The sequence below is a fragment of the Poecilia formosa genome, unplaced genomic scaffold (genome assembly GCF_000485575.1).
Source record: "Poecilia formosa unplaced genomic scaffold, Poecilia_formosa-5.1.2 Scaffold93, whole genome shotgun sequence".
NCBI classification, from domain to species: domain Eukaryota; kingdom Metazoa; phylum Chordata; class Actinopteri; order Cyprinodontiformes; family Poeciliidae; genus Poecilia; species Poecilia formosa.
In genome coordinates, this window is record NW_006800032.1 from 361,307 (window position 1) to 374,650 (window position 13,344).

Sequence of the window (13,344 nt, forward strand, 5' to 3'; positions counted from 1 at the left end):
CGCTGTGCTGGCCATTAGGCGTACCGGGCACCTGCCCAGTCTGCAACAGTCTAGCAAACCCTTTGTTTTTTGTCAAATGTGCTGTCGCTTCAGGTTTGAGTAATAATACAAGAGGAGATTAACTATTAACCAGCTCCCTTTCATTCATACAGAGGATCCACTGTCAGTCCAGGTGAGAAAGGTTCCTGAGGCGGTTGGTGGTGATAAGTGGGAGACGGGAGAGGGGGGTTAGGTTCCTGAGGCGGTTGGTGGTGATAAGTGGGAGACGGGAGAGGGGGGTTCAATAAAAGTGAGGGAATTAAAATATCGTCTTTCATGGCCTCGACTCCACTGGACCATCCACATTCAATCTAAATGAGTTCTAGTGCAGTGAACTCTTAAGAACATTACATCGTGCTGTAAGTTAATATAGCTGCAAGCACTGCAGTACATTGCTGTGCAGCAAAGTGTGACCTGAATCTGGACTAAGAAAGACTGCGGCGCAAGATGAGCCACGAGCCGCCGCACTGCCTGTGGCCATTTTGATCCGATCGGAGTTTTGTACCAAAGGGAGAAGCATGTGGAAGTTACTTGCTCACCTGCATAGCAGTGTCACCTTTCTGATGGTTCAAGAACACCTGAGCTAGCACAGAGGTGATGCAGAGACTGCTGCTCAGTTGGGATGAACTCTTCTAGTTTTAATCAATCTCAGCAACGCTTCCAAGCAAGACTCATAAAATGATGTCGTTTTTACATAGAAGCGGGTGAAGAAATAATCAGCTGACCAAACTGAGCTCAGTTATTGAAAAATGATGTTTAGCTACTACTGAAAAAGAAAAGTTAGAGACTGAATGGAATTTTGTAATGAATCCAATGATGACTTCAAGGACCACGAATTACACGGTTGTCAAGCAAGTTGTCATTACGAGCCACATCAAGCAAGATCATTTTTCGTCCTTAAAGGACGTTTGTAACAGAATGTATTAAATTAGTACTAAATCAATTTTCACATTGATGTAATTTGGTCCGGTACAACAAAAGAAAACGGATTTAAGGTGACAAAATAATAGTTATGTACATAGCTGTTACCTTAAAGTTCAATTTATGTGGCCTTCATAAATAGTTATGGCGGGCCAGATTTGGCCCATGGATCTTGAGCTTGATACCTCAAGATGCTTGACTGATTAGCTAATGTTAGCTCAAACAAGACTAACTAATGACTAGCAAGTGATAAAGCAAAATGAGTAGGTAGTAATTAAGCAACAGTTAACTAATGGTGAACAATAGCTTTGATGTGTGACTTCACTTTAAAAGAAATAGAAAGATTAAGTAATACCTAAGGAAAATCGGAGTTACAGTTACCCAATAGCTAGCGACACATGCTGATGTGTAACCACTTCCATGGAAATGAAAAGGCTAATATAACATATTATTATGTGATAATGATGTAACAGTTTACTGATGTTAACCGATTTCGACGTGTGGCTGCTTCGGGGTAAGCAAAAAGCTTAGTTAACAGATTAATGTTGAGCTACAGATTAATGTTGAGCTAATGCTAACGGCTAGCAACAGATCTCGCTCTGTTATTGCAATTGAGGAGAAGCAAATGAGATGAATTCGTTGTTAGGTAACAAAGAATAATAGTTAACAACATACTTGATCAACAGATAATGACAGAGCACCAGTTACATTTGTTCCTTTTGGGTCTTGAGTATCTAGCTATTACATGGGCACCAATCTGAATGTGAGTAGTAGCTCATCATTAGCTAAGACTGAAAATTATTCCTTTATCAGTTCCTTAATAGTTTGAATTTAAACATTAGTTGTGAAGCAATATTTTTGCTGTGCTTGATGATCTTTAATGACCTCAGAAGAACAACTAAAGAACACAATCAGGCCAGCTAGGTGTAAATTTAGTATTACTCCCCAGGAGCAGTTTAAACTACCAGAAGAAAGGCTTTGTACTATCTCACCTCCTGTCTTTATTTTCCTCCATTCCTTCTTGTCCTTGATGTCCTGTCTTATCTATAACTTTAAAATACTGCAGCAGATTTGAGGGACAAGGAGTATCCTGCCAGTCCCCTTGGTTCTGCTGAACAAGCTTTGTCCCAGCTGGAGGCAAACCTCTTATAGTACATTTACTAAATGGCTTGTTTTCATTTTCCTTTAGCTCCAAATATTCAGGTGGCAGAGTACACGAGCAAAGTAGAAGTGTACAGGTTAATAAGAAGTATTTGGAGATCTTGCAGGATATGGAAAATGCTTAGCGAAATGCTTAAGGAGCCATTCCAAATACATTTATTCTTCCTGTAAGCATGTCTTTCCAACTTAATTGAACAGTACCTTTCGCTTCTTCCTCGGCTACGCCTTTGAAATGTGAGCAGAACGAGGATAGGGTGGGCTTGTTGAAAAATGCATGAACCCCTTGGTAGTTATAAAATCCTACTTTTATGCATAAATGCTGACAGAAGAGAAAAAGTTGAATCCATCAACAAAAAATCTAATTCTATAAGTTTGTCTTTGAAATAAAAAAAAGCTAATTTTTATTCCACATTTACTGTACTCTTCACTATGTTCGTTTTGGAGGGGGGAAAAAAAGGATTGCCAAAGGGCTTTTTTTTTAAAAAACATGGAAAAAAACAAAGTTGAATATATGTTTAGGTTGACTTTAAACACCAAATTATGAATGTGGTGTAAAAACCTTTTTTGAATAAATGAAACATTAGTTGCAAAGCAATGTTTTTGCTTCACAACTGATCTGCTGATATCAGGGAAATCAGCAGAACAACAAATAAAGAAACGGAAAATCATTGGGAATTATAACAGACGAGTCTAGGGAAGTATGATGGAGGATGCAGCTGGGAGTGGATGAAAAAGAAGAGCTTAAATAATGTGGGAGGGGTGGAAATGACAAAAGGAACCAGAAGGGCTATTTACAGAAGAGTGGAGGGAGCTGGCAAATGAAGAAATGATAAACAGCTGCGATGAGGAGTAGAGTGGCTGAAGGTGAGGTGAAAGAGACATGAACCTAATATACCAATAAACAGAGAGAAACAAAAGAAAGCAAAGAATCAAATACAAAGCAAAATTAGAATAAATTAACTAACAAGGGAACATTAAAATGGCAAAATGTAAGGGAATAAACAATAAAATGATCAAATACAGCCTCTCAAGAGCAGAACCTGAGAGAAGTCATCTTAAGTCCCTCCCATTGGAGCATTTGTATATACAAATTTTGGGACACCACACAAGAAAAAAAGTTCTCCCCAGATGATGAGTCAAGAACAAGCTGCAAGAACTCCCAAACCAGGGCAGCAAGAACAGAGTGACATTATTTTGTTCTTTCTGCCCTGGTTGAGAAAACAAATTTTTCTCCTGCTGCAGAGTATGGGGTTAAATCCCAGAGGCTAAATGCTAACGGCAAAGAAAAAACGTTAAGCGTAATGGTAACAGGCAAGTTCATAAAGGTCAAGGAAGGGTCTTGGATCGCTCAAGTCGAAAGGCAAAGAGAAAATGGAAAATGGTGAATGTTAAAATTCAAGTGGCTAAAGGCCAAAAACTGCTTGCAAATTCTAAAAGCAAAGCACAGATAAGGAAAAGGGAGTAAAAACTAACCGGCAACTGTTAAAGGCAAAGGTGAAACTGCAAATGGCCAAAGGTAAGTGGCCATATTGTAGTTAATTTTCATTTTAACCCAGAAAGTGTAAGCTGTTGTTTTGTTAAATTATTTTGGATATTTCACATCTCTGTCAGATCCAGTGTTAAATAATCATCAGAATTTAAGAGTTTATTCATCTTTGAGAGCGTGTTCTTGCGTTTTCATGCCACTACCATTATATTACGTGAAAATGGTCTCAAAGCAACAATATTATCGTTTTATAGCAATAACTTCTGGGACTATGTGTCGTCCAGCAAAATTTGTTATTGCGACAGGCCTAGCAAGCTGCATGTTTGACAGAACACAGCTGTGGCAAAATCTCAGAAACTTGAAACGTGTGCTAGAGTCACAAGAAGCAAAAGTACCAGAAATTGGCAAAAAAGTAGATCAAACTAGAAATGAAACAGGAAGTTGAGAAAATGTCACACACACACACACAAAAAAAAATAAATAAATCAGTGAAAGTAAATATTTTTTTCCTTTATTCAGGTTAGTGTATCAAAGGTTGAGGAAATTGAAAAGTGTGCAATTGAAAAAATGAGAAGAGAAGTAGAAGAGGCGGCGCTGTCTTACCGGAGTGAATTCACCTGGCGTGGGCAGCCGCCTCTGCAGTGTGGAGAGACATAAATCCTGCATAAATACAGGATGTATGCAGCATTCAGCCATCTTTCCACACCTGAGAACCTCCTCCAGGAAACACGATGACAACACGCAGGCCTCCTGAGTCCCAGACGAGCAGTGAAGGGTGATACAGCCGGTGACAGTGTACCCCGAAGATAAGCCTTGCTTTGTGTTGGCGGCGCAGGTAATCAGCCCTGAAATGTTTCCACCCTCGAAAGGAGGAAGCATTAATGCATACCGTCCACTCTGAATGACATTTGTTTGAAAAACAGAGGACAAAATCAGGGATGGTTCACTTCAGTTTCAAGAATTACAGATTTCATCTCCAGGAGTGTTTGTCTTTCAGTTGGAGTAAATCTCAAACCTCTGCAGGGTTATTAGGATTTAAGCATCAATTGTAAAATATAAAGGAATAATAGTCATTATGTATGACTATTTTCCAAGCTAAGAAAATCAAGAATTTCACCTTTAAGTCCTGTTGGTTTTAGAGACAGATTCTTCTCACAGATGTCAAAGAAAAAAACATGTTTACACCGCATAATGTAAATATGTTTTGTGTACAAGTCTGACTGTGTATTTGTGGATTTCCTCATCTTAGCCACACTCTGAACTTCTTAGTGGTCTGTTCATTATTCTAATAGGAAAAGACACCAATAAAGTTCAAAGTAGTAAAATATTTATTTATTAGAAAAGCTGGAAACTTCTGTATCAATAGTACAACTAGTCTCCAAAATTATCTTAACATTACAGTGTAACTTTTATAAACAATATTTTTTACATATTTGCTTAAACTGTTTATCTACTGTAATCAGTGGTCATGCTAACTAGCCTTAGCATTCATAGCAGGCTCTGCTGACGGGCATAAGCATAGCCGAGAGCAAGGGAGAGGCTGTGTGCTGCGTGTACACAAGCTTAAATAAATGTCATGTTAACATGTTAACCTTGTACCTGCATAACATGCCAGTTTCTTTACTAACAATCACAGATTCAAGAGTCCTTTACAAAGGTAAAAAAAAACTCTACCTGTTAGCAGCTTTACGCATGTAGTGGACGTTTTCACAGAGGTGTCTGCTATTGTTAAATGCCAGTTCCATTTTGCGTACGCATTGGGCAGTGTTATCTTTTCTATTGGGTTTAAAATAACCGCCATATTTATTGTCACTTTTTGTCTCCTTCTTGGCGGCACTTCTTTCGGTCCCTCGCCGTGTCCTTCCGTAGCTGCTAATGGCACTTAGCATTCCTCAACACTGCACAGCACAAATAACCACCGAATAACAGAACACCGGGACACAGTGCGCTAAATAGTAAACCATAATTTAATACGGCCTTGAGGCAGGTAATTTGCCTTTAAGGAATTTTACTAATCGATGTATCGGAATCATTCGATGAATCGTTACAGCACCACGCCGAACATGTTTTTAGAAACGGTTTTAGCATGGGCTCTCCAAGGACATTTGTCTCTTGCTCATCGGCTCTGACCTAGAATCAGCAGCTCGGTCCATCCTCTGATGTTCTCAAGCTAATTTATCAGTTATTGGCCAGCTGGGAGCCAGGGTTGCGGATAAACACGGGGCGGGGCAGTCCATCTCCTCTCACGTCACATTACAGCCACCGTCTCCCTTCAGTCGTACGCGGCTCTCACCCTAATGTCCGCGATTAGCCGACACGCTCTGCAGCGGGGCTGTCATGTTGAAAGCCGCCGCTATCTATTCCCGTCCGCTTTCTCCCGCTGCCACAGGTGGCTGTTCCAATAACAGCCAGCCGCTAACCCAGATAGAAGAGAGGCCAGAAATGAGATCAAAAACAGCAAGCTTCCCTCTCCCAGCGCAACCACTCAATAGGATGTGCTAAATACGGGGAGTGCGCCTTCGCTGCGTCTTATTCTCACAGGTTTCTTTTCTTTCTTTTTTTTTTTAAGCGCCCAATTATCCCCGCGCCTCAAGAGGGGTGACCTCAAAACGGCCTCGCGTCCCTGGAGGACGTGAAGAAGTAGGTCTCATTACCATTACGACGAGGTCAATGAGGGAGTTTCCTTCGGCGTGGGAGCGATTCCGTCAGCAGAGTTGCGGGTGTGGACGAGGTCAAAGGGGCAGCGGGATTCATCGAGAGGAGGTTGGGAACCGATCAGTCCCAGCACTTAAAAACACTCGGTTAATAATGCAAAAGAGCGACAGAGAGAGAGTGTGTGTGTGTGTGACCAGATTTGGTAAATCTGGCAAAAAGAGAGACCGTTGAAGAGACTGAGTCCTTTAGAAGGAGTTCATATTTTTAATTTGACCTAAAACACAGCAGGACAAGTTAGCTAGAGAGGCGGCACGGGAATCATCTGATGGCGTCATTTAAGGGCGCTGAAGAGCAGCTTGAAGATACAATCTTATGCAGTCTTCATGGGAAAGTAATGTTACTTGCGTCAACCTCTTTTTGCTTGAGGGATGTGAGATGAATCAATAGAAACTGCAATGAAATTTAAAAATTTGAGTTTTAAGTTAAGTCATATATGAAGCATTTTCATAGCAACTCAAGGCAACAGTTGCTTGACTGTGCCATAAAATGTAACTTTGTGCCCGGAAAACACATAAGACTGCCTATGTATTTTCAAAGAGCCAGTGTTTTGGGATCATTGTCCCATTGGAGACATTAAATTGAGTTTAGGTTTCGACTCGAGTGCGAGCAGAGTTTATGTCTGCATTGTAGAAGTCCTCACATATTTGCATGCATCGTTCCAATGTCCACTCTCACTTGTCCATGTGGTGTCGTAGAGGGGCTGCTCCTTATTTCCTCGGTCATTCTGCGAGAGGCAACATACAGTGCCAGCAGAGCGACAAACAGAGCAACCACGGAGGTAACATTTATCTGGATAGCTGGGCGAAACTTTGGCGTTAAAAAGGAGAATGACCATCAGAGTATGACAGAGCTGCTGCACCAGGGCATTAAATTAAGTTTGTAAGGGGATATGACCATGACGCTTCATTATAATTTCATTTTTAAAATGATCAATATTGGTGTCCCTAATGAAATTCAAACCCCGGATACTTACTGACGGCCAGCTGTCTGGGATTCTGTCCCCCGTATCCTCAGCAATCGCCGGATACATTTTTTCATGGCTTGGAACAAAAAATCATATTTGAGGCCTTGCACATCATTTTGTGGCGCTAACAAATCTGGGTTCTCCGCTTTGAGTCGTTTCTTCCAACCCAACAAAGTTGGGAGAGATTGTACTGGCTGCTGCGACAGTGCAGCTTTCTGATTGAATTAAACTTCATACAATCACAACTCAAATGTAGATTGTATTATTGATGAAACAGCTGGTTTGATAAAATATTTCTGTTTTAACAAACCATATTTATTAAAAGTGTCAACTTGCAGTGACGGTATGGTGAAAGTCAGATAATCTGTGTATAGATCGAGCTACTATTGCTGTCTGAAAAAAATGCACTGCTCCTGGTTAAAAACAACCAATCAGAGCCAGGAGGAGGGTCTTAGCGCTGTCAATCATACTCATGTACACACTATTACATGTGTTAAAGGCAGAGAAACAACTTAAAACCATTTATCCACCATAATAGGTGGCCTTGCTTACTAGCCTTAGCATCCTTGGTGAACCAGTTGTAGAGAGGAAAGAGCAAGGGGAGGGTCTGAGCAGAACACAAGAATGATTGACAGCACTAAACCCCTCCTCCTGGCTCTGATTGGTTGTTTCTGAGTGGAGAATGCAGAGGAGCTCAATTTTCTTTTATAGATGATCTGTCTTATATTAAGCTGTCCCAACATAATGATAATTTAAATATGTAAGAAAACGCGCGCACACACACACACACACACACACACATATATATATATATATAAAGTTGCATTCTGCAGCTTTAAAGCACAAGTCTTGATTTCATTCATTTCAATAAAATATTGGTCTGGACTCAGACTCAGAACCCAGACAGTAAAAAGAAAGACATAAATGAAGGAAAACAGGGGAAAAATTGTCTCCTTAAATGTAAACTTAATATCTCTAAGTATTTACACAGACACTGGTGTTACTGTAACTCAAATGACATTTTTCTGATTTTATCCAGATCCCAGCTTTACTAGGATTTCCACTTAGCCTAATGTGTACCCCTGACAAATATTTATTATATATATAAAGGAGAACAGTGGGGATTTGTACAAACCACTAAAAAGGCGTAGGAGCTAAATGGGAGGAGAGTGGAGCAGTAGGAGGAGAGCTGAGTCATGCCAGTGTGGAGGCTACAGCAGCACAGAGGGGCACTGAATCATCTGGAGCCTTATTGAGTATTTCCTCCATTTGATGTCATTATCGCCCCAGTGATCATCACTCTCATCATCAGGGCTGTCGGTGAGATTCCATATTACAGGCATGGGATAGATAAGCAGAGCCAGGCGGGAGGATGGAGGCTGAGAGAGCCTTTGATAAAACCAAGCCCAGAGCGGGGGAAAAAAAAAAAAGGCATACCAATGGATTATCAGGACAAAATAAATGATGGGAGATTAACTATTTGAGTTTGTGGAGACGGGCTGACAAACTGAAACCATTGGAGATTTCTGTGACAAAACGAAGAGAGTTATTTTGGGAGGACATGAAAAACCTGAAGCAAAAAGGAATGGAGTCCCTTTAGTTTCCCCTCCATTAGCTGCGTTTCCGTAACAAATGTGCGGAAAACTCTATTCCACCAATGTAGAAAAAACAAACAAAAAAACCCATTGACTGTCAATGTTTCCATTAAATAAGAAATGCAATTAAAATCACACGTCAATAGGTTTTTCTACGCGATAAATCGTGAAAAAATATGTGGTGCCACAATCCATCTACTTCCTGTCGTCTTCGTTGTCTTTTCCGTTACAGCAGCAACATCCGGTTGTTGATCACGAGTCTTGTGATGCAAAAACAGGGTTTCCATTGCAGCTTGGTAGAATATATATTAAGTTCAATGTAGATAAATGTAAAAAAAAAAAAACATCCAAAAACAAGGTCATTTCTAAGTCTGAAAACATTTTGGTGGAAATGTTCTCCCCCCACCCCCCATCTACAACGGCCCCAATACAGTACACTGATTTCAATACAGCCGAAAAATCACCACATCGTAGCACAAAAAAACAACAAAAAAAAAAAACGTTTTTATCAAAAAACATGATTTGTTTTGAAATCACAGTGTTTCCATTAGGCAAATTTAGTTTCATTGTTACAATCTGCATAATGATGTGGTCAATGGAAACGCAGCTGCTGTGTCCCTGTTGTGGTGTTTCGCCGTAATCAAAAATCAGAAATTCCCACCTGAGCCCCAAACACAAAAAGATGATAGAAAAGTTCATTTTTACGTCATTTCTGTTTTTATTACAAATGGATCACGTTTCAACCCAAGCAGTTCGTTTGTTTGAAGTTTAACAACACCGTGCATACAAAATCGGATTCAAAGTGTCCATCTGTTTGTGTCGGATAAAGTTTTCCTCTCCCTCTCTCTCGTTTTTTTTTTTTTTTTAAATGGGGTCATTATCAAAGTCCTTATTCTGTGCAACTGATATTCACAGGTATTTACATTCAAATTAGTTAGCCTTAAATCAAGCATCATTGCAAAACAAAGAAACCCAACAAAATAACTAAAAAGTTACAAAAACCTTCAATTAAACAATATATTTCTTATTTAAAATAGAATTAATAACATGAAATAAATCATGATTGCTTTACTTTGAACCATAGGCACGTCATAGATAGGCGAGGCGTCACGGAAGCCAAACGGAGGCCACGCGTTTCTTCTTCTCTCCTCGTTGCAGCTGATGTTTGTTTTGTGTAAACTAAACCACCGAGCCGTCCCGCGGCCCATGTCGGGGGGGTGAGGGGGTACGGCAAAACGGGTGGAGGGGAGAACGAAACAAAAAAACAAAGCGAATCTAGAAAGAAATGAAACCGAGTGATGTGTAAATGTTTCCACCGCCCCAGCGAATCACAGCGAAGCATCGCCAACTCCTCCGGTTGCTCTTTCTGAGATGTTTTATGGCTCAAAATGAGACGTTTCTTTGGCATAAAACTACGGATAGAAATGGTTTTAGTTGAGAAACAGAAGAGTAAATCTGTAAAATGCACAGGTTTTTCTTTCGGAGGTGACAAACGTGACTACATGTGCACGGTGACGTTAATACAGTGGGGGGGTTAGTGTGAATGAAAGTGGGATTATACTTTTAACACGTAGCATGAGAAATCCGTATAAAGTCTCCACGTTGCTATAGTAACCTCTGTGTTAGAAATGGTCTCGTGCTGCACATACGGGATTTTACACACGTGCTGTTCCTCGCATTTGCCTCTTTAGCGTCAACAGCGAAGCTTCGCGATTCCGTTACGCTCGAAGAATCGCGGCCGTGAAAACAAACCCACAAAATAACAGTTAATCGGTTAAACTGTAAATTGATCACCGTTACTTTCAATGGCGATTGTGGAACGTTGCAGTGGGGTTTGACTAAAACCAATAGGAATCAACTTTAATAAAACAAAAACCAAAACAGAGTTCCATAAAGTCTGATGCACGCAGCGGATAAATGCAATGTTTCGGACGGTTTTAATAAATTACGGTTTCATCATTTAAAACGGCGTGTTAAAGGCTCGAGGATCTGTCCATATACGTTGCAGAATTCACGCTCGTCTCAGGCTGAGTTTGCTCTAACCCCGATTGGAAGCGTCCCACATGAGTTCTTTTGGGTTTTTGCAGACAGAATAAAGATTTTACAAATGTCAACTCGTACTCGTTACTTTATCTCCGTTTACAGTTTGGACAACACAAGGAGGCACCCATTCGAAGAAGCGACTGAGAACTTCCTTAAAGGACAACTGATTATTTTTGACTGTTGCCGCCCCTTGATGGCATGGCACCCTGGGTATGAGCCATATTGCATCTGTGGTTACAAACCAAACTGGTACTGTTTGATCATTTGTTCCTGCAAGTACAGTAACAAACAGAGGAGGCTGACGATGATGAAGGGTCGTCAGAAGAAGAGCGATGAATGTCAAAAATGGGGGAAATGAAGAAACGAGCGGATTAAGCGAGTGGGTCACTTCCTTCGCTCTGTGGTGACTAATGAGACTCCAACGTCCTGGACAGTATTTTTAGGATGCTCTACATGTCTGCTGAGAGATGCAAGTTGCCAAGGTGACCCATTTTCACCACGATCAACTTCGTAATCCAGAGTAGCTGCTGCTCTGAAAAAAAAAAAGGCAGGGAAATAACAGAACATACTTCCCCTTGAAGGATGCTAATTTGGCACACTTCATGTCCTTTAGCAAAGCATCAAGTGGAGGAAAAAACAAAACCCCACACAAACTGTCCCACTATCTGTGAAAGCACATGCTGATATACTGAATTCTTCTAAGGCAAAAAGGATTGTGAAGAAGTGTGGAAAGTGCTCCCTTCCTCGGCTGATGTCAACGTGGTTCTTGGTGAGTACGGGAAGACACTCGACAGAGGAGGAGAAGGGGGGGAGGGGGACCTGCACTGGATGGTGAGGGACGGTTTCCTCCCACGACTTTCTGGTGAAACCAACCAGCGGAGTCGGGACGCGTCTCCCCGCCAGAACGTTCTCCCACGTTTTTCTTCGGGGAAATCTCTCACGGGGCCATGTTGAGCAGCTTCGTGGATTTGTTGGGGTAGCTGATGGCCAGGCTGATGGCGGCGATGTTTTTCAGAGCCTGAACAGTTAAAAAAAAAAAACAGAAAAAAGAAAGCATCGATGAGTGTAACTCCAGACTGTCAGTGAACTTAAAGAAAAAAAATAAATAAATAAAACAGAATAGCTCAGGATAATTAAATATCAACTAAAAATCACGGGTTAGTGTTTCTCTCTGCAAACACTTAAGCTGGTTCGTTCTTTTTTTTGTTTTGATTTTTCAAACGAATGCAGTCATGCCAAAAAGAAAATTATACCCTCTTCGTTCTGGGGATGCAGTGAAAAGCATTTATTTGTTGCCAAGTTTTACTACTATGGAAATCTAGTAGAAAAATACACAGTTATTTGTTAACCAAATATGGAGCTAAAACAGGAAAGACGTGAGTGAAATGCAAAGTACATCTTGCTGCAGCCATGGGATTTAAGAGCAGGAGTTTTATCAACAAAAAATAGATACAGTTTTAAAAACCCTGTTTAGCAGTTGGCAAGTTAAAATATAAATGTTCATAACAGACCAATTTGGAAAACCACTGAAAAGCTGATTCTTACAAAATAATGAAGCAGAACTTATTCAATTCAATTAAAAAATGTCTCTGTGGATGGTGAGGCTGTCTGTGAGAAGGATCTCTGACAGCAGTCAGTCTTGCAACAAATCTGAAGAGGCCTCTGACTGAAGAAGGGCCATTCTAAGAAAAATAAAAAATTAAATTGCGAGAATAAAGTCGTATGAGAATGAAGTTGAAATAATACGGCAATAAAGTGGGACTAACGAGAAAAAAATTTGTAGGATTAGGAGAACAAAGTCGCAAAACTGACAGTATTCTCATATAACTACAACTTCATTCATTTCCTGTTGTCTTATCATGGTCATAATTCTCTGTCGAATTAGAGTCCAGAAGGCCACAGAAGTTAAGTCAGACTTGATTCTTGAGTTTGACGCGATTTTAGGTCTTTTTCAAAACAATCTGCCGACCAATAAAATGCAAGAAAAATGGACCGAAACATGAAGTCGGTGAAATTTGAACTCCAGTCAATTTCATGCAAACCGAACCCGCGTCTGGCGTGACAAGTCACCCACGGCTTTGTTTTCCACCCGACAGGTATTAGGTAACTGCTCAGCAGAACCACCCACAGTGGTGTTTTTTGTCCCTCCGCTCCTCTGGAGCGCCTTCAGGCCCCGCCTGCGCGTCGCAGGGGCCCTCGGTACGGAGGACGCCGTGGCTCGCTCTGCCGCAGATGCTAATGGACTGTAATTATCAAACACATTAGCCGTGAGCGCGGCCCACACGCTTTGAAAAAAAAAATAAAAAAAACAAGAGGTAGGGGGTGCCGAGGGGATCCGCTTGGTGTCAACATCTCGCTGATTCACACGCAAACAGAGACTCCTGAAGCAAGCTGACTCACCGCGACTTGAATCGGGGAGA

At 40.9% G+C, this 13,344-nt stretch overlaps 1 protein-coding gene across 1 annotated transcript in view; it reads right to left on the reverse strand.

Annotated features, from left to right (window-relative positions):
- Nucleotides 1–9,575: 9,575 nt before the first annotated feature.
- zzef1 (zinc finger, ZZ-type with EF hand domain 1) overlaps nt 9,576–13,344 on the reverse strand; it is a 37,156-nt gene continuing 33,387 nt past the window's right edge. The window contains exon 54 of the mRNA XM_007557941.2: nt 9,576–11,942. Within this exon, the coding sequence (XP_007558003.1) occupies nt 11,862–11,942 (81 nt within the window). The 3' untranslated portion in view covers nt 9,576–11,861. The remainder of the gene's footprint in view (nt 11,943–13,344) is intronic.